The 18086-nt window shown below is 42.7% G+C and overlaps 2 protein-coding genes across 5 annotated transcripts; both read left to right on the top strand.

Annotated features, from left to right (window-relative positions):
• The first annotated feature begins 545 nt into the window (after positions 1–545).
• Positions 546–7133, top strand: LOC100831874 (HIPL1 protein). 4 transcript variants are annotated; one of them, XM_014901862.2, is made up of 7 exons: positions 546–682; positions 796–962; positions 3510–4313; positions 4402–4618; positions 5846–6024; positions 6137–6366; positions 6470–7133. In XM_014901862.2, the coding sequence occupies exons 1-7, from the start codon at positions 568–570 to the stop codon at positions 6921–6923; spliced, it is 2166 nt and encodes a 721-aa protein (XP_014757348.1). In that variant the 5' UTR covers positions 546–567; the 3' UTR covers positions 6924–7133. The 4 variants fall into 4 exon arrangements, with proteins under 4 accessions (XP_014757348.1, XP_014757351.1, XP_014757350.1 ...); XM_014901865.2 differs by lacking the exons at positions 546–682; positions 796–962 and adding exons at positions 1135–1537; positions 2155–2370; XM_014901864.2 differs by lacking the exons at positions 546–682; positions 796–962 and adding an exon at positions 1135–1537.
• Positions 7134–9230: 2097 nt separating this feature from the next.
• LOC100832171 (aspartate--tRNA ligase 2, cytoplasmic) lies at positions 9231–14013 on the top strand. The gene is made up of 10 exons (XM_003575465.4): positions 9231–9820; positions 9913–10023; positions 10130–10243; positions 10748–11038; positions 11110–11220; positions 11312–11365; positions 12292–12371; positions 12457–12572; positions 13325–13439; positions 13548–14013. The coding sequence occupies exons 1-10, from the start codon at positions 9266–9268 to the stop codon at positions 13672–13674; spliced, it is 1674 nt and encodes a 557-aa protein (XP_003575513.2). The 5' UTR covers positions 9231–9265; the 3' UTR covers positions 13675–14013.
• The last annotated feature ends 4073 nt before the right edge of the window (positions 14014–18086 follow it).

The following is an 18086-nucleotide window of genomic DNA, read 5'->3' on the forward strand; positions in this document are numbered from 1 at the left end:
TAGTGGAGGAGGACTTGTGGCGTGCCGCTGGTGCGCGTGGCCTTAGCCAGCTTGGCTGTCTCCCTCTTCATGCCCGTCTCCCGGATGTTGGGGCTCTCCCTCTCCTTGTATAGTTGCCTAAGGCGTTTTTCTTCTTCTTCTCTGTTTCTTCTTTTTCTGTTTCTTTGTTTTCCTGTTGACCCCTCTTGGGGTTTTTTTTGTTGCCTGTAGAGCGGCGTGTTCGAGAAAAAAATAATATCCAGCACGTGTAACGCTACTAGTGACGCCTAAATCAGCGTGAGAATGCAGATCAAGACGATCGCCATATCCAGCCACGCCATCGCCCCCCACGTTTTTGTTGACCGTGCCCACCAGCTGAAACTATCCTTCTGTCCCCAAAAGATGAAAAATATTCATATTGGCTACCTAAATGCAAACGAGGAAGTCGGAGCTCATCCACTTGCCTCTGAGATACAAGTTGAAAAAGAAAAGAAAAGGAGGAGGAAAAGTCGTCCGGCACGACATGCTACTACCGAGCTTCCATAAATGTTACCACCTGAACGCCTCGGGAAAGACAAGAAAGGAAGCATGTCCGGCCTTGAGAGAATGGCGGCGCTCCAGCTCGCTCCTCTGCTCGTCTTGCTCCTGCTCTGTTCCAGCTCGGTTCCTCTCCACGAAGCATCGCCGCTCTGCACGGACATGAGTGAGTCCCCTGTCTCCGGATCCCCGTTTCATCGCAACAATCATATAGTACGTGCTCTCTCTAAATCACCAACACGCTTTCCCTCTGATTTATCGGGCTGTTTATGTAACCAGGGGAACCCGTGGTGCTGAACGTGACGCTCAAGTTCTGCGGAAATGACGCCGGCCGCGGCTGCTGCGACGCCGCGGCCGACGACGCGCTCCAGGCGCAGTTCGAGGCCATGGACGTGGAACCGGCGGATGGCCAGTGCGCCCGTCTCGTCAAGTCCATGCTCTGCTCGGTACGTACGAGTGGAGGGCTCCTCGTGCGACTGTTCTGCTTGTTTTTACTATGCCATGTTCCTTGGAAGGAAGCCGATCAGGCCGTACGTCTCGGAATCAGAAGCCCAAGCAAACGTAGCCTAATACCTATGTCCAGTCCCACCTGGAGCACGTTGTGCTTCCCGTTTCCAATCCCCTTGCTGGTCCCCAATAGCGGCCGTCTTCACTTTCCTGCCCCCGCGCTCTCCCTACCTCGTTCGGACGACCTATGCCTATGCAGTGCAGAGAGGAGCGGCGCGTCGAGGGAGCAGCCACGGAGCTGGATCTGGCTTCGCGCCGCGCTCCCGCGGTCGGCCCTTGGCCGGCAGGAGCTCGTTGGCGTCCGGCAGCGAGAGGCGCGCTTCCACGAGGCTCCTCCCACCCGTCCAGCACCAAGAGCTCCTCAGGGCGGCCCCGGCTCTGCTCTCGCATCGAGATCTTGCTGGGAGCTGGACCTCTTCCTCGCGACCTCGCCTAATAGGGGAACTAGAAGAGTCCCTCGACAACAAATCGATGGAGGTGGCGGCGGGTCGGTGATGCGGCTGTGCGGTCGAGGGTGAGGTTCCCTTTCCCGGACTAGATCTCACCAAATATAGTTGCTAGATTAGTAGTATCTCAGTTTAGATGGTATAAAATACTTTTCCAAAATGATTTCATGCCGAAATTTATCTTTCTTAGAGTATCTCTAGCAGCTTTGTATATTTATTTATTTATTATCTACGGGTACTATATATACGAGTACTATATTTATTTATTATCTACGAGTACTATCTCTAGCAGGGGCTTGTGCTGAAAGCGACAGCTCAAAGAGGCTGAAAGCAGCCAGGGGCCAAGCCAGGATTCGGATTAGAGGGGGGCGAAAAAAACATGAATCATGAAAGAGATAAAATATCCTAACATATAAAGCCCCAATGTAAAACATAGTAACAAATGTCTGCGACCACGAAAGAAACTAAATTTCTATGCGTTTAAATTTAACTCTACCACTATACCATGCTCATCGAACAAGTCAACAATCTCATCAGAGGTGACTTTTGCAGTTACTCCGTATCTTCTTTCCGATATAGACGATCATATAGTGCTGAAGAAAGTGTCGAGTGGTTGGAAAATGTGACGATGAATTGATCGAACTAATCTTCTAAAGAATTAAAGAAACATACGGGGATGTGGCAGGATTTCGCCGTACAGCAGCTTGACGAGACAACGATCAAGATTCAAGAACACGAGCCGTCAAAGGAGCTGCAGCTTTGCATATGGTTAAAGGAAGAGGAGGCGACGAAATCCTCCTCCTCTGAAGCTGCCGAGCAGCTGAGACATTGAGGGCAGGCGCACACAGTCAGGCTTTTTCTCTTTCTTGGGCCATTTTACCGGTACTACTCATTAGGCCAGGTAATTAATTAACTCTGGCAATTAGCACCAAACCTATACTCTGCAGCATTAGCACTATTATATGCACTGGAGATCCATGGGGTGGGGGGGGGGGGGGTCAGACCCCTGCTCGCCCCCCCCTGGCTCCACCCCTGAAAGCAGCGACCTATTTCGCGATGAATACCAACCGCATGAGATGCTGTCCGCGCTCTCCAACCTTATTATGTCCAGATTTTTTTCTCTGAAAGTTAAAAGTTATTGAATGTTTGCTCTTCAAATTTTGGAAGCTTGTTCAAATAAAATTAAAAGTTTATTCAAAACTTTGTTCTGAAAAATAAAAGTTCGTCCCAAAAATTTGGAAAGTTAGTTTCGGAAAATGCATTATCCTTCTTGGATAAATGTGTTATTCTTCTTGCGAAGAGATCATCTTTTTTTTCACTTCTCACTCTTCGACACTGGCAAATCATCCTACGTGGCACTGTTATGAGAAGGCTGACATGTACACGCCCTTAGTAGCTCAGTTTGGTGTTAGTTGCCGGCTTAGCCTACTATATATACATGTATGCGTCGTTTGTTAGACCAGGCAATAGAAGGAGAGAAAAGGTTGTCGCTGTGTGATGCGTCCACATGCGGTCGTCGTTGGAAGGTCCAAATGTGGACGTCGTCCCACCGAAGCTGGACGATGTCTAATTTTAGAGACAACATGTAGACAAGCTGCTGGAAACCTATTTTGCTCTTTTCTTGTCCAAAACATGTGTAGCCAACCATATGCTCTTTTCTAAGAGATGTTCTTATTAATACTATTCCCTCCGATGTGTAGACAACTTTTTGCATATTTTATGTTAAGAAATGAGAGACCCCCAAAATTTCCACTCTTTGTTGCAGCCACTCAGGCTGTAGGTCTAAACTTCTGAAAACTGGATGGCAGGAACCATATCTAAAAGAATTCAGACTGAAATATTCTCGTGAACTTTGGTGTGATTTTTTGAAGAGGATGTCAGGCACCCTAAACAGGAAGCAATTTGTTAATGTAAAAGACCTGCAGAACTATTATTTATTATAATTTCATGAGTACAGAATAACATTTCATGAATTATTCTGACAGTTATGTATGTTGAATATCGTTGAACACTTACACTGTTTCTATTCCATAATTTCAGAAGTGCAATCTGTTCTCGGCCGATCTGTTTGACATTGGATATATCAATCGTACAGTTCCTCTCCTCTGCAGTTCTTTCTCTGCACGAGGTTCCTCTCAAACTGAGCACCCCACCCACAATAATATGGACTATTGTGGGCAAGTTTGGAAACATTGCAAAAGCACAGCGATGTTGAACTCTCCTTTCCAGTCTTTCGCACCCAGAAAGGTTGGACTTACTGGTTCATCTTCCATGCTTACTGATTTTTGGCAATCAGAAGAAGACTTTTGTGTGTCACTTTCCGGCACACCAAACAACCGATTAGTATGCTTTAATGGGCATGGGGTCTCATTTAACAATAGGAGAAACGCTTCACCATCTCCTACTGGGATGTGCCTTGAGAAGATCGGTAATGGATCCTATCTTAACATGGTTGGTCACCCTGATGGGTCTAGCAAAGCCTTCTTCTCCAGACAAGATGGGAAGATATGGTTGGCCACAGTTCCTGAACAAGGAACGACAGACAGCCTACAACTTGATGAGACAATCCCATTTCTTGATCTTGCAACTAAAGGTCACCTCAGTTCGGACCTTGGACTCGTGGCTGTGGCATTTCATCCGGAATTTGTAATCAATGGACGCTTTTTTGTTTCGTACATTTGTGATGGAACTCTATCATCCAACTGTTCTGGTAGGTGTTCCTGTGATCTTGAAGTGGGGTGCGATCCTTCAAAGATCGGCTCTGATAATGGTGTTGAACCTTGCCGGTACCAACTAGTTATCTCAGAATATTCAGCAAAAGGTTCATCATCAAGCTTTTCCGAGGTATAGTCGTATAGATGTGTGTATGCTCTTCTCTGTGTGGTCCTTTATATTCCTGGCTGACCATTGTATTTCCATCATTCTTTGGTAGGCAACATTTGCCGATCCATCGGAGGTCAGAAGGGTCTTTTCAATGGGGTTGCCATACGTTTCTAACCATGCGGGTCAGCTCCTTTTTGGACCTAATGATGGATGCCTGTACTTCTTTACTGGAAATGGCGGGATCAGGGGCGACCCCTTCAACTTCTCCCAGAATGGAAAATCTCTTTTAGGAAAAGTCTTGCGACTTGACGTTGATGAACTTCCAGGTATTTTCAGCATGAACTTGTTTATGAATTTTACAGATGTTCATTTGTTACTCCCTTTGATCCATAATAAGTGTCTCATATTTTGTACTAACTTAGTACAAAGTTTTACTAAATCTGAGACACTTATTATGGATCGGAGGGAGTACTTTTTTTCGTATACTATTGTGTTTACATGTCCATAGTTTTTCTTCTGATCTCTAGTTAAATGATTATTCAGTTAAACTAAATAGGAAAGTTATATCTTTTCCAAGCTGGCAAAACATCTAGATGTTTCCAACTGGTAATTCTCTAATTATCCTTCATGAAAATATTTACAGTGGTACCATAGAACAGTGGCCTAGTGCTCGTATGCATTTAAAAAAAAGTCTGAGCAATATTGGTAGTTGAGTGGCTGGTTGTTGCAAATCGGGTCACTGTGCTACAGAATTTGTGCTTTTCACTTCTCGGATATAGAAGAACTCTTTGAAAAACTGTAATTATGTTCAATTGATATATTAGTTGTATTATACAGCATTTTCATCAGTATTTTCTTAGAATACAAGTCATTAGTACTGAGCAGTGCGTTCCTGTAAATCAGGCCCATGAACTTAAGAATTTGTGCTTTTGAAGCATAAGAATACATGCAGAACAGTATTTTGTTGTATTGCGTAAGGCCATATTGCGTTGTTCTTAAGAGTATCACTAACTGTTGGCAAAACATTTTCACACCAAAGTATATTTTCTTTTTATAGAATAAAATGTAATTCATGAAATACCTTCAAACTTGATAGGATTCCACAATAGTACTGGTGCCCAGGAATGGCGACAATGAGTCGGAAAATTAGGCTTCTATTCTCTTCATCAGTAGTGAGGCAGTATGATCACAGGAATTTGCAGAAACTAATTGTTTGCAAAGCTAACTACTACCACATGCTAAATTTTAGTCTACGGGAAGACAGGTTCCGGCTGTATAACCACTTCTTGTTAGAGAAATTATATTACACTGTAGATTATAGAACAATTAGAATCATTTTAGATATGCTTATTGCAACACTCATTTATTTTCAGGGGAAGATCTGAAAAAAAAACAGGTGTACTCCCCCCCCACACACACACGCTCACACACACCGATTTTTATAGTAAAGAATCTGCCAACATAGTAAAGAAAACGTAATAATGGTTAAACATTTTCATACTTTCTAAGAGATAACTAATCCTGAACTTTTTTTCTTCTTTTGAACTTTGCAGAGATGAATGAGGTTGCTAACCAAAGCTTATGGGGTAACTATACCATTCCAAAAGACAATCCCCATACTGGTGATAGTAACTTACAGCCAGAAATTTGGGCCTGGGGTCTTGAAAACCCATGGAGGTGCAGCTTTGACTCCGTGAGGCCTTTCCACTTGTACTGTGCGGATGATGGCCAGGTACCATTTCATTGCTATAATTATCTTAGAAATGAAGTCAGTTTCCAAGGTTGAGCTCTGTTTACTGTATTCATAAGTATTTGCCTAAGTCTGTGATCTTGTATATATATAGGAACAATACAAAGTGGTAGATTTGATATCCAAGGGTGGAAACTACGGGTGGAGTGCTGCGCATGAGGACCAGGATATTCACTATCCACCTTGGGCTTCTCAAGGAACCAAACCAACAAATGGCATCTTTTTCCCAATAATGGGCTATACGGTTCCTTCTACCACCAAATATGCAGCGATAGTTGGTGGGTATGTGTACCGCGGGTCTGCTGACTCTTGCTTGTATGGAAGGTACTGCTGCCACTGTAGTGTCTTGCATGATTTGAATTACAATCTTCGGTGCTGCTTTTTAGGTCTTGCATATATCTGCTAATGGTTAAGTATGATATTCTAGGTACCTATTTTCTGATATGTACTCTTGTGCCATGTGGACTGGCACGGTTAACACCGATGGCAGTGGTAAATATATCTCTGATTCCATCCAGTTGAGCTGTTCTGAGAAGACACCACTTCCTTGTGATTGGTCCACCAACAGCCCTCTCGACCGAATATTCTCGTTTGGTGAGGATAACAAGCAAGATGGCTTCATCTTGGCAAGCCAAGGTGTCTACCGGATTGTCCAGGCTAGCCTTTGTGACTATGTTTGTGTTAATGATGCAACCGCAAAACAAGTGACAGCTTCTATTTCTGGTGGTAGGCAAGGAATGCCAACATTTCTAAAAGTGCTAATAGCTGTGCTGTCAGTTTTGGGCGCATCTGGAGCTATCTATTTCGTTCGGAAATGTTTTTGCAATAACTCAGCCATATGCTGCAACGACATAGAGACTATGCTGGTGGTGCAGAGATAGTCCTTCCTTGCCGACCGCAACCAAAGCGGTCGCTAGTTACTTTTTTATATATTTTCTAAAAAAAAGATGTTGTGTTTATTCAGTGAACCTCATGTTTGTATAGTATATCGTTGGTCGGTTTCTTTCTACATTCTTTGTTACAAGCATCTGAAGATTTCTGTAACTACATTTTGAAATTGGAATATGAAGACCATACGTTAGTTTTTTTTTGGGGGGGTCCATACATTAGTATTTTGAGATCAAGTCTTTCAGCTGTGGGTAAAACACATTTTTCAAGTATAGGGCGAGAGCGCACCTGGGTGGTGATATGAATTTTACATGCTCTGAAGCTTGTTTTGCTCATTCGCTGGGTGTTGTTCTAGCATCTGCCTTTGTGCCCACAATTGATGTGCTTATCTGTCAGTATTCAGTGCTGAACTCATGGAAGCGGATGCTAAAACAAAGTTTTACCTGGACGAAAAATTGAGGCGAAGTTGTTTCTTTTTAACATAAAAGGTTGCCTTGCCAGATTGTTGCATTGCTGATCTTGCCGGTCTCTACACCCAATTTACCACATCCAGATTGCCGGCGAGGGCCTCCACATATGCTGATTATGTTATGATATTCATTAAGCCTGACGCCGCGGAAGCGCAGGCCACAGGCCACTGCTTCCATCCTCCCGCTCTTTGGAAATGCCTCGAACCTCTATGTCAATATGATCAAGAGCAGCATGACGCCCATCTAATGCAAGAGGATTGATCTCCAGCCGGTCCTGCAATTCTTGCCTTGTAGTATCGTCGCCTTTCCTTTCACCTAGCTTTGTATGCCGCTGTCCACCGGTCGTCTTAAGAGAGGTGACTTTCAAGTTTCAACCGCTGCTGGACAAGTTTGCTAAGATATTGGCCGGCTGGCAAGCACAATTCACTTCCAAAGCTGGTCGCCTGATTCTTGTTAACTCGGTCTTATGTCCATCTGGCGAAGAATCAGGCAATCCTTGGTGCTCCAAAGTTGCCCCCAAGGTTCAATGCTCTGCTTGGCTAGCCTGTCTTGGGAAATGTCTGATGGCCCATCGCCTTGCCCTGCGCAAACCGCCCACAATCCCATTTGCCAGTTATGCTACAGTGCGCCTGAATCTGCCGTCCACCTCTTTGTGACTTGCTCCTTTGCCCGGCATGTCGGCTCATGGTCCTCTGTCACTGCACTTCAATCTGCTGCCTACGATCGCCCCCATCCGCAATGCCTGCTCGCTCACTCAATGGTGGACTGAACTCACTGAAGCCGCCCTAGCCCTCCCAACTGGCTCCAGCCGGCAGAATTTCAATGCTCTTGTCATGTCGGTGTGGTGGTGTTTATGGCTTGAGTGCAACCAGCGCGTCTTCAGATCCGTGGCTAAGCCCCTCCTCCCCAGGTCTTCAACACCATCGCTGATGAGATTAATCTTTGGAAGGTCTCTGGAATTAAAGTTGTGATCGGTTAACATGATTTCTGATCTTTGCTTTCACCTTGCAAGATCTCCTGATTGCCCTTGGCTTTGCTGTAGCTTTCGCTTGTAGTTTCAGTTTCATCGGGTCTCGTTTCTTCCGTGTAACCCCTTGTAGATTCCAATTCTTATTACAGTTCGTTTCGCACACAACATTTGGTCATAGAATTTTGGAACTCATTTTGAATTTCGGAAACCAACTTGTTTGGGTGGCATGGAATTGGCCATAGAAATTCAATTTCAAATTACATGTAATCACACTATAAATAACCACAATTCCTCTCCTCACTCTACAATCCATGTGATAGACAAACATGATTTTTGAACCCGAAATTCAAGTTCAACCAAATGAAATTCTATCTTCATTTCAATTCTACTAAATGATATGAATTTTTGGTTGCCAAATGGGCTTAACGAAATCGGCTCTGCCGTTTCGTAAAAAAAAAACAGAGAATATACTTGGTAGTTAGAAGAGCAGAGCGCAAGAAACTCAACGGCGAGAACATATATTTTTAAGTTTTATGAAACGAAATTGTATGCTTGATAGCCATCTGTACCGGTGAGTCTGAAGTTTTTTCAAAAAATTATGAAACGAAAGTGCATGCTTGATAACCATGAAAAAACGGCGGATCGCTTGATTGCTCGAGCGTGCATATAGGTGGCCAACGGGCCAGGCTTCTTTGCGAAGCCCGAAAGCCCAACGGGCCTGCTCCTGGGCCTTAAGGTGGCCGTTTGGGGCCGGCCCGGCCCGGCCCTCTGTTGCCATGCCCGTTGGCCACCTATAGGCGTGCATCGTGAGAGAAAAAAAATGTACTCCCGTTTCAACGGCAGTCGTGGTCAGCTGCCTCAAACCAAAAAGACAAATCACCACTTGTCTCAATTCATGAACTTTTGTTTGCTTTTCCCACCGGCCGTCGCCGCTGCCGGGAACAACAAGATGTCTTCACAGCCCGGGCAAGAAGCCCCACCCTCCGCGGCGGACTTCTCCGCCGCCACCATTAGTAAGAAGGCACTAAAGAAGGATGCCAGAAACGCCGAGAAGGCGGCGAAGAACGAGGAGCAGGCGCTCCAGCCCGCCGCCGCCGCCGAAGACCCCTTCGCGGAGAACTATGGCGACGTCCTCCCCGGAGAGATCCTGCCCAAGGCGATCTCCGGCGAACCGTGGACCAAGGTTGGCCATCTCGATGAGGCCGCCGTCGGACGCTCCGTGCTGATCCGCGCGCGGGCGCATACGATCCGGCCGGTCGGCAGGAAGATGGCCTTCGTGGTGCTGCGGCAGGGCATGAGCACCGTGCAGTGCGTGCTCGTCGTCAGCGCCGACGCCGGCATCAGCGCGCAGATGGTGCGTTTCGCCGCTTCTCTCCCCAAGGAATCGGTCGTCGCCGTGGAGGGCGTCGTCTCCCTCCCCAAGGAGGACCTCAAGTCCGCCACACAAGAGGTTGTTTCATTGATTGGGACTTTTTTTTGTTTGATTTTCCATATCTGGTTGCAGGCTAATGAGGTATTCGTGTTCAATTTGTTTACTGGCAGGTGGAGATTCAAGTGAGGAAGCTCTATTGCATTGATAGAGCCGATCCAAACCTTCCAATAACCGTCGAGGATGCGGCAAGGAGTGAGTCGGAATTTGTAAGAGCTGAGCAAGTATGTCATAATCACAATCTTTCCGTTTGCTTGTGTCCTCTTTCGCACGAAGCACATAATTTTCACTCTTATTTGGGTGAAAGGGATTGACTTTCTACATTTGCAGACTGGAGAGAAGCTTGTCCGCGTTGGACAAGACACACGCTTGAACCATCGAGTTATTGATCTGCGAACACCTGCAAATCAAGCCATTTTCCGCGTGCAGTATGAACTTGAAAACGTCGGTATTTGACCTTATTTTAACAGACTGTTATCCCTGATGATGGGGTTATGCCAATTGCCGAACTACTCACATGTCATGTTATCTAATCTGTAGTTTAGCACTTTAGCTAGGATCATGTACTTTTTGTCCATGAACTAAAGCATATCTGTTGAACCCAGTTGCAGTCTCAGAGTTTAACAATTATGTCACAGCAAAAGGCATGTCTTGAGCACCGAGCTGCGTTTATCATAAGCTGTTAAAGTAGTTTCAAGATAATGATCCAGTGATCCTAATGTATTACTCCATGCCATACAATTCTGTCTAACTACGCTAATGCACAGATTGAGTTTTAACTTTAACACCTCTGCGTCAAATATTGTTTCATCAGCCCATGCAAATGTTTTTTACTTCATATTATATAAGCTGTTTTGTGAAGGCTCCAGAGATTGACATACATTTCTGCAGCATGCAGTGTTTTAAAGGCTGGCTAGTAAATATTTACCATTATTGGATATTACACAGAAATTCAGGGAATATCTGTCTTCAAATGATTTTATTGGCATCCACACTCCAAAGCTGATTTCGGGATCAAGTGAAGGCGGAGCAGCAGTATTCAAGCTTGAATATAATGGTCAGCCTGCTTGTTTAGCACAATCCCCTCAGCTGCACAAGCAGTTGGCTATCTGCGGTGGGTTTAGAGGTGTATTTGAGGTTGGACCTGTGTTTAGAGCCGAAAATTCCAACACACATAGGCATCTGTGCGAGTTTGTTGGTTTGGATGCTGAAATGGAGATTATGGAGAACTATTTTGAGGTGACAAAGCTTCGTAGTGTATACTTCATTTACAAACATGATCGTGACTATGAGCTGCTTTCTTTATACAGGTTTGCGATATTGTTGATGGCTTATTTGTTGAACTATTTAAACACTTGAATGACAAATGCAAGAAGGAGCTTCAGACAATTAATAGGCAGTTTCCATTTGAACCTCTAAAGGTACAATATTACTTGATTGTTGCTGGTTCCAAGGTTACTATCTGGGTTTTGTAGCTCAAATTATCGACTCACATTGTGTTAACTCATGCAGTACCTAGATAAAACCTTGAGGCTGAGTTACGAGGAAGGAATAACAATGTTAAAGGTACAAACTTGTAGCTATTTAATCAACATCTTGTTGTTTCGGTCTTGTCCTGTATGCTTTTTTGAATTGCTATCACTAGAATAAATTTGTGAAGTTCATTGTAATTTGCGATTACTCATGTTAATTGTTAAGTGAGCCATTTTAGCTGAGAAGCATGGCCAAGTAACCATTTTATATTGAATGAGAAATATATTGTTTTTGGCACCCTTGTTCAGTAGGGGTTTTACTGTTTACTAGTTAGTTAGAACACTAAACACGATATTTACCATTGATTTTTGTGATTAGGCATGTTCCTCAACCAATTTAGGGCTTGATCTTTAATTTTCTCTTTTGTAAAAGCAGCCCCTTCACTGACATGGTCAAAATATCACTTTGGTGGTTAATTGGTTGAGAAAAAAGAACCTGAGATATTAACATTTTTAAACAATGTTATGTTTTCTTGAGGAACCAGGCCAAGTGAAAAGTTCATAAGGTTTACAGAGAATCTATTTATAGTTCAAAAACTGTATTAATTGTTGAAGCCTCAAATTTTGTTCGTATCGTAAATTTTTTTCTTAATACAGAGTTGTAATGAATGAACCAGATGCTATCATGTCTGTTAGTTAGGAACAATTTTCAGGCAAGATTATCTGAACAAGCATGAAGCATGTTAGCAAAAGCTATTTTTTGGAATTTTGCGTGCTACTGGAAAATAGAAACTACTTTTCTTAAGTTTTGTTCAGGTTCTTGTGTGAACCTAGAAGAAAATTTGAAATAAATATTTTTTCTCCATAGAATTTTGTTGCTACTTTCGTGCAGTATATAAGAGATCTCTAGGAGAGATATTCAGTTGCTAATTACTAGTTTGACATTCAGAGTACAGAGCATTGAGTATGGCATCGTAAGGAAAAGAAAGTCAAAACATTGGTGATTTATTTGATTGGCAGGAAGCTGGAACAGAAATTGAACATATGGGTGACCTCAATACTGAAGCTGAGAAGAAACTAGGCCGGCTTGTCAGAGAGAAGTATGTAGTATTTTACACATCTCTACGCTAATAATCATTTTATATTTTGTATTAAGTTAACTCACTCTCGCTGTACTGTTCATAGGTATGATACTGATTTTTTCATTCTCTATCAATATCCTTTGGCTGTACGCCCCTTCTACACCATGCCTTGTTATGAAAACCCGCTTTACAGCAACTCTTTTGATGTCTTCCTTCGAGGTAAGCATTTTCTCAAGTCTAACTGACACTGCATGCTACTCCCTCCATCCGGTATTAAGTGTCGCAACTTTTTCTAAGCACGCATGTGCCTAGACACGTTTTAGTGTGTAGAACCGTAGATACATTCATATCTAATTTTTTTTGCGACACTTAGTACCGGACGGAGGGAGTACTATGGAAGTATATTACTCCCTCTGTTACTTATTTCTATACATTTGGGGTTGATGAACACAGCCATTTGTACATTGATATGGTCTTCAAGACTCAGGACATAACAATATATCACAGGAACACAGCCATAAATTTATACTATCCTAATAAAATTATTATGCTATGCAAGTATAAGTAAACTATACATATAAGCTTCACACATCTAATCAAAATATTTCTAAAATTATTGGTGCTCAAAGTTTAACAGTTTTACCAAAGCTATGTCCAGAAACGTCATCGTTGTAGAGGCTGGAGGGAGTATTCCTTAAAGTCATTTTAGATCTAAGGATATATTAGCTTTCAGCCATTTATATATCTGGATATGATTCAGTTGGTGATGATCATAAGTAGAAAGTTTATATTCTTTAGTCATGATTGAACAGCTTGTCAGATAGTGCTAGTAGCATATACATCCAAAGTATCCAAGTATATTCAGGTGTCCAGTATATTCACTCATTGCAGCAGATGTGCTTGATTGTTCTGAGTTGTTAGCATGCACAGAATTTATTGGATAAACTTTGCATTTTCTGCTGATTCGATAGGCGAGGAAATCATTTCCGGAGCACAAAGAATACATGATCCCGAGCTGTTGGCCAAACGTGCGGTTGAGTGCGGAATCGAGAAGAGTTCTATTGAGTCATACGTCAGATCATTCAGGCATGTTATCATATCGATCGCATAGTTCTATTCCCACTATTTGTCAGTTTCCACTTCTTGATGTGATACTCATCAATCATCATTTGATAAAATGCTGAAATGTTGCAGTTATGGTACACCTCCTCATGGCGGGTTTGGGGTCGGCCTGGAGAGAGTGGTGATGCTGTTTTGCGCCCTAAACAACATCCGGAAGACATCGCTTTTCCCTCGTGACCCGCAGAGGCTGGTACCATAATCTTCTTTCCCGCAAGAGCGTTTGCTGGCTGATCCATCATCCTTATTCTAGCCATATTGCCTTGCCTACTACGGCCTCCACACAAGAGCAATGAAGGCCACGCTCTGTCAGTTATGTTTAACTACTCAAGGCCTGTCCGTGTATATATCATTGGAGCCTAATCAGACCGCTAGCTAATCAGACCATTAGTACTGTACAGGGGCTTAAAGCAAATATATTTTGTTGAAATGGAGTCTAGAGATACACGTGGCTCCCTGGTTTGCAGCATCTGTTGGACTAACCATGTATATCAACTTAAAAGTGACATGAATTAGGAGAGTATCAAACTTGTTTCTAAAAGGTTTTTGGTTGCATCGAATAAATCAACAGATCTTCCTTTGACTTGACCGGCTAATAGATTTGGGTTCAATTGATATGGATTGCAACTTCACAATAAACACAGGAAGGCAGAGACGAATGGGGAGGATGAATTTTAGGATGTTTGCAAACACAAAGAGTTTTGGAAACAAGCATACAAGCATATAACTGATTACCGTTCCTCACACAATATCATATCCACCGGGATATTGGAAACTAGTTCCAGCCATTTCTATCCATTATGAACCAAGATTCGCCACAGGAACCAATGATCTAGACAAACCACGGCTATATCCCGGGTATACTCAATACTTGGTAACCAATGCCACAGGAACCAAGCTTCTCTTCGGTGCTTTTGTTTTGTTTTTGTTTTTTGACGAAACAACCATCAGCGGGTTATTTATTGCCAAAAAACGGTCGAACAGAATTTGAGAAAAAACACAAAAAGAACACTAGAACAGAATTTGTTTTGTTTTTCAAAAGGAGTATACCCGGACAACTATGCACAAAAGACAAAACCATTAAATTACCAAGCATTGAGTTAACTCAAAGGAATACAGTGTTCACATGTGGCACAAGATTGCAGCGAAAGTTAACCAGCGAATATAAAAGGCAAAACACGACTATGCATTGTCTATTCTATTATTAATGCACCGCCTTATTCTTGGTTAAACACGGCACCCAATATTCCTCCTTCCTACCATGATTACAGCCCCAACTATAAGCTCGAGTTTACCACTTAGTAAAATTATCAATAATGGTAGGGGATTATCAATGTCGCACTGAAGATGATGAACTATGCCAGTAAAATTGCCCCGATGCCTTCTATTCATATCACAATAAGACACACGCAAGAAGAAATACCATTATGTTATCCTACCTTCTATTCTTTTATTTTTGCTATTTTCCATAGCTGTTGACTATTACATGTGGTGCGATGGATGATGCGGTCATATAAAAGGAATGCGAGTGCACTGCTGAGGTTACTACTCGCTGGCATGAATGCATGGTCGTTGGTGGCTTTATTTCTCTTTGTCAATTTCACGAGATCTATTTGTTTAAGTATACATTTTTTTAACGGTTTGAATTTTTGGTGAACTGGTTAGGTGCATCCAATTCAAGAATATTTGGTTATCTTCATTTAGTGAATTTTTACATTTTGAGAATGCTTATTGCTCCGTTATTTTTGAATCAGCAGTGATAGCCGTCTGATCAAGATTTCTGCATCTGTTTTGTAGTTACGTAAATCTTATGTTTGTATCAGATGGCTCTTAGCGGTGATTTTAAAAATATTTGTTTCTCATCTGACCGAGAAATAGTAATACCTTTACACTTATGTTTTTGTTTGTCGTTCCGGCTCCTAAAAATGCATCGAGCACCTAGATATGTTTGGCATGTCATAACAACACCTGCCACCGTTTTCTATAGTATTAGAAAGATACTGTAACTCACAATGCATATACAACCCGCTTAGGGGCTTCAATTTTCCTTTAGAAAAAATATAGGAGCTCTCTAAGGGCGTTGAGAAGCAAAACTAGATAGAATGACAAAATCACAGACTTGTAGCACCATTAGTTTTATTCAATCCGGGGACTGGCGCTTGCATTGCTATTTAATTTTCTCGGTGTGAAATTTGTGGTCTTTCAGAAATTTGCTCCCATTCTGTTTGTAAGTTCCGGATATCGAAGATGCTGCATGTTTACATCCTTTGGTGACAAGCCGGCCGTCAGAGGGACGAGCAAGAGAAAAGAGTACCGGTCGATGTATTTTCCCGAGGCCTCCTGCTCGTATCTCAGTTCCATCTCCTTCCCATTTTTTGCTACTAGTCGCTTCCTACTCTCCGGCCTAGCTGCTGCCACTGCCCTCTACTTCATCCTTCGTCCGTTTTTAAATTCTTGTCGTTGTTTTAGTACAAATCTAAACTAAAACAATGACAAAAATTTACAAATCTAAACTAAAACAATGACAAAAATTTAGGAACAGATGCATGGAGTATTTTTTTCGTCCTACGACTCCTACCAATTAACGGTAGATGTGGTGGAATGGAAAACAGTAATGAACACTCAAGAGATGTGGCTTTATAAAAAGACTGCGAGGCATTACCCAGGTTAGTACCTGCTGATATATACATGTACTATGAGATGGCCGGGAGGTTGGTGGATTCATTTATTTTTATCAATTCCTGCGTGAAGGTTTGCATTTCCCAGCGAAAGCATGCTTCACCAATGGCTGAGCCACCAGAGCACATCTTATTTTATTTCTCCGTTTTTTTCTTCGAAACTCATTATTGTGCATTCTAAATTTACATATGAATTCCCAAAAAACAATTTACATATAAACCGGGGCAGACCCAGGATATTAATTTGAGAGCAGGTAAATATTTTAAGAATTTGAAAATATGCACCAAAATTAGAGGAATGTGGACAAATGATTCGGCCCAAGTGCCCGTCGCTGCTTGCGGCGTTTTTGGAAGTGCACATATATAAGGTCCGGCCACTGGGCAGCCACCTGGTCAATGCCAAATCAATCAATTATATGCCCGACGTTCCTTTTTGAAATGGATGGTTTCCCTTTCAACATGACAGTCGGATTGGAACGCAGTATACATGAGAGAAGAAACAGGAAAGATGAATCGGCAAAGAAAAAGAATATATATATATATAGCACATAAAATGCTCATAGTTTTGTAGAGTAGATGGATACAATGTGCAAATATGTGTACACAAATTGTATTCATCGTATGAAGTACTTTGTTGCATTCCTAAATATCAACCGGAAATACACCCTCTTTGAGTTCTCTCAAATCTGGATGGATAATATGTTGGTGCCACCGGTGGGCTATACCACCCCTGCATCCACCGTCCGTCAGTGCTACCAATTAAGGAATACAACCATAAATATGCTCATGTCTAATCTCAAATAGCCACACGATTAGGAGGGATTTTGCAATGATGGGGTCAAGACTTCTGAGCCTTCTACGCTTTTGCATCTGGCTACCTCAAACTACATGAAGCTTGGGGTAGCTCTATTTCAGATCAGTTTTCGCCCGATGTCTCTCCTATTCATATCCATAGTGTGAGTTACACGGAAAAATTGTCCATGTGCACCCTACATCACCTTGTTTCTCTATTTGTGCTGTTACTGATAGCTCTATAGTTGCTACCATGCTATATAGTGAAGAGTACCACCGAACAACATGGGGTGATATAAGGTCTGGAGCTGAAGACGGAGAGCGGAGCGGGCAACTACGGTTGGTGTGGGTGCATTTCTCTTTGTCGGTTAAGACAAGGCATGAAAACTGAATTTACCAGTGTCCACTCTTTATGACAAGGAACTACTGCATGCTATTTGAGTTTACATGTTAAGAAGCAATTAATAAAGGAAGCACAAGAACAAAGGAACTCACTGGTGCTCTATGAGATTAATGTTGAAATTAACGTAACGATGTCCTACCTACCGTGATTGCTCGTGCCTACCAGTGCTCTATGAGACGAGATTAATGTTGAAATTACACAAGTTCAGATTATAATTTTTATCAATGAGGGGAATTCTCTCCAATTTCATTAACGAAACCACAAACTACATAAGTCACCTTACAACACAAGAGAGTAGACAAGGCAAAAACAAACGGCCACCCAGCAAGCTGGTGTAGTTCCCGATTCCCTCTCGCCACACCTAAACCACACTAGTAGGGAAAATCAAAGCCTTCCATTCGACGGTAAACAAACGGAAAGCACCCAGCTACAATTCGAAGCTTTGCCACGTGAAGAAAGATGCCATGCTTGGCCCGAAGTTGCTCCCACTTTACTATCTCATTTAGTCAACCGTCGGGTAACAGGTGCCTATCCACACCATCGGTTGTAGACCTCAGCCGTTACTTGCCACAGCCAGCCCAAGCATCTTAGCAGGAATTCCCGCCTGGTGTCGTTCTGTAAACCAACCAGTTAGAATACTATGTTCTACCGGACAAAGAAAGATCTTAACCTTTAGATGGATTTTCACCTTCAACGGGAACTTGTGAGGATATGGAATCTGGTTGATTTTCATAGCCCTAT

This window comes from Brachypodium distachyon, chromosome 4, assembly GCF_000005505.3.
Source record: "Brachypodium distachyon strain Bd21 chromosome 4, Brachypodium_distachyon_v3.0, whole genome shotgun sequence".
In the NCBI taxonomy this organism is placed as follows: Eukaryota; Viridiplantae; Streptophyta; class Magnoliopsida; order Poales; family Poaceae; genus Brachypodium; species Brachypodium distachyon.

What these genes read in the sequence shown, in the direction of transcription:
- LOC100831874 (XM_014901862.2), top strand. Translation starts at nt 568, where the DNA reads ATGTCCGGCCTTGAGAGAATGGCGGCGCTCCAGCTCGCTCCTCTGCTC. An exon ending in GCCGCTCTGCACGGACATGA is followed by an intron (nt 683 to 795) that starts GTGAGTCCCCTG and finishes TTATGTAACCAG; the next exon opens with GGGAACCCGTGGTGCTGAAC. An exon ending in ACTGTGCGGATGATGGCCAG is followed by an intron (nt 6,025 to 6,136) that starts GTACCATTTCAT and finishes GTATATATATAG; the next exon opens with GAACAATACAAAGTGGTAGA.
- LOC100832171 (XM_003575465.4), top strand. Translation starts at nt 9,266, where the DNA reads ATGAACTTTTGTTTGCTTTTCCCACCGGCCGTCGCCGCTGCCGGGAAC. An exon ending in TCAAGTCCGCCACACAAGAG is followed by an intron (nt 9,821 to 9,912) that starts GTTGTTTCATTG and finishes GTTTACTGGCAG; the next exon opens with GTGGAGATTCAAGTGAGGAA. An exon ending in AATTTGTAAGAGCTGAGCAA is followed by an intron (nt 10,024 to 10,129) that starts GTATGTCATAAT and finishes CTACATTTGCAG; the next exon opens with ACTGGAGAGAAGCTTGTCCG.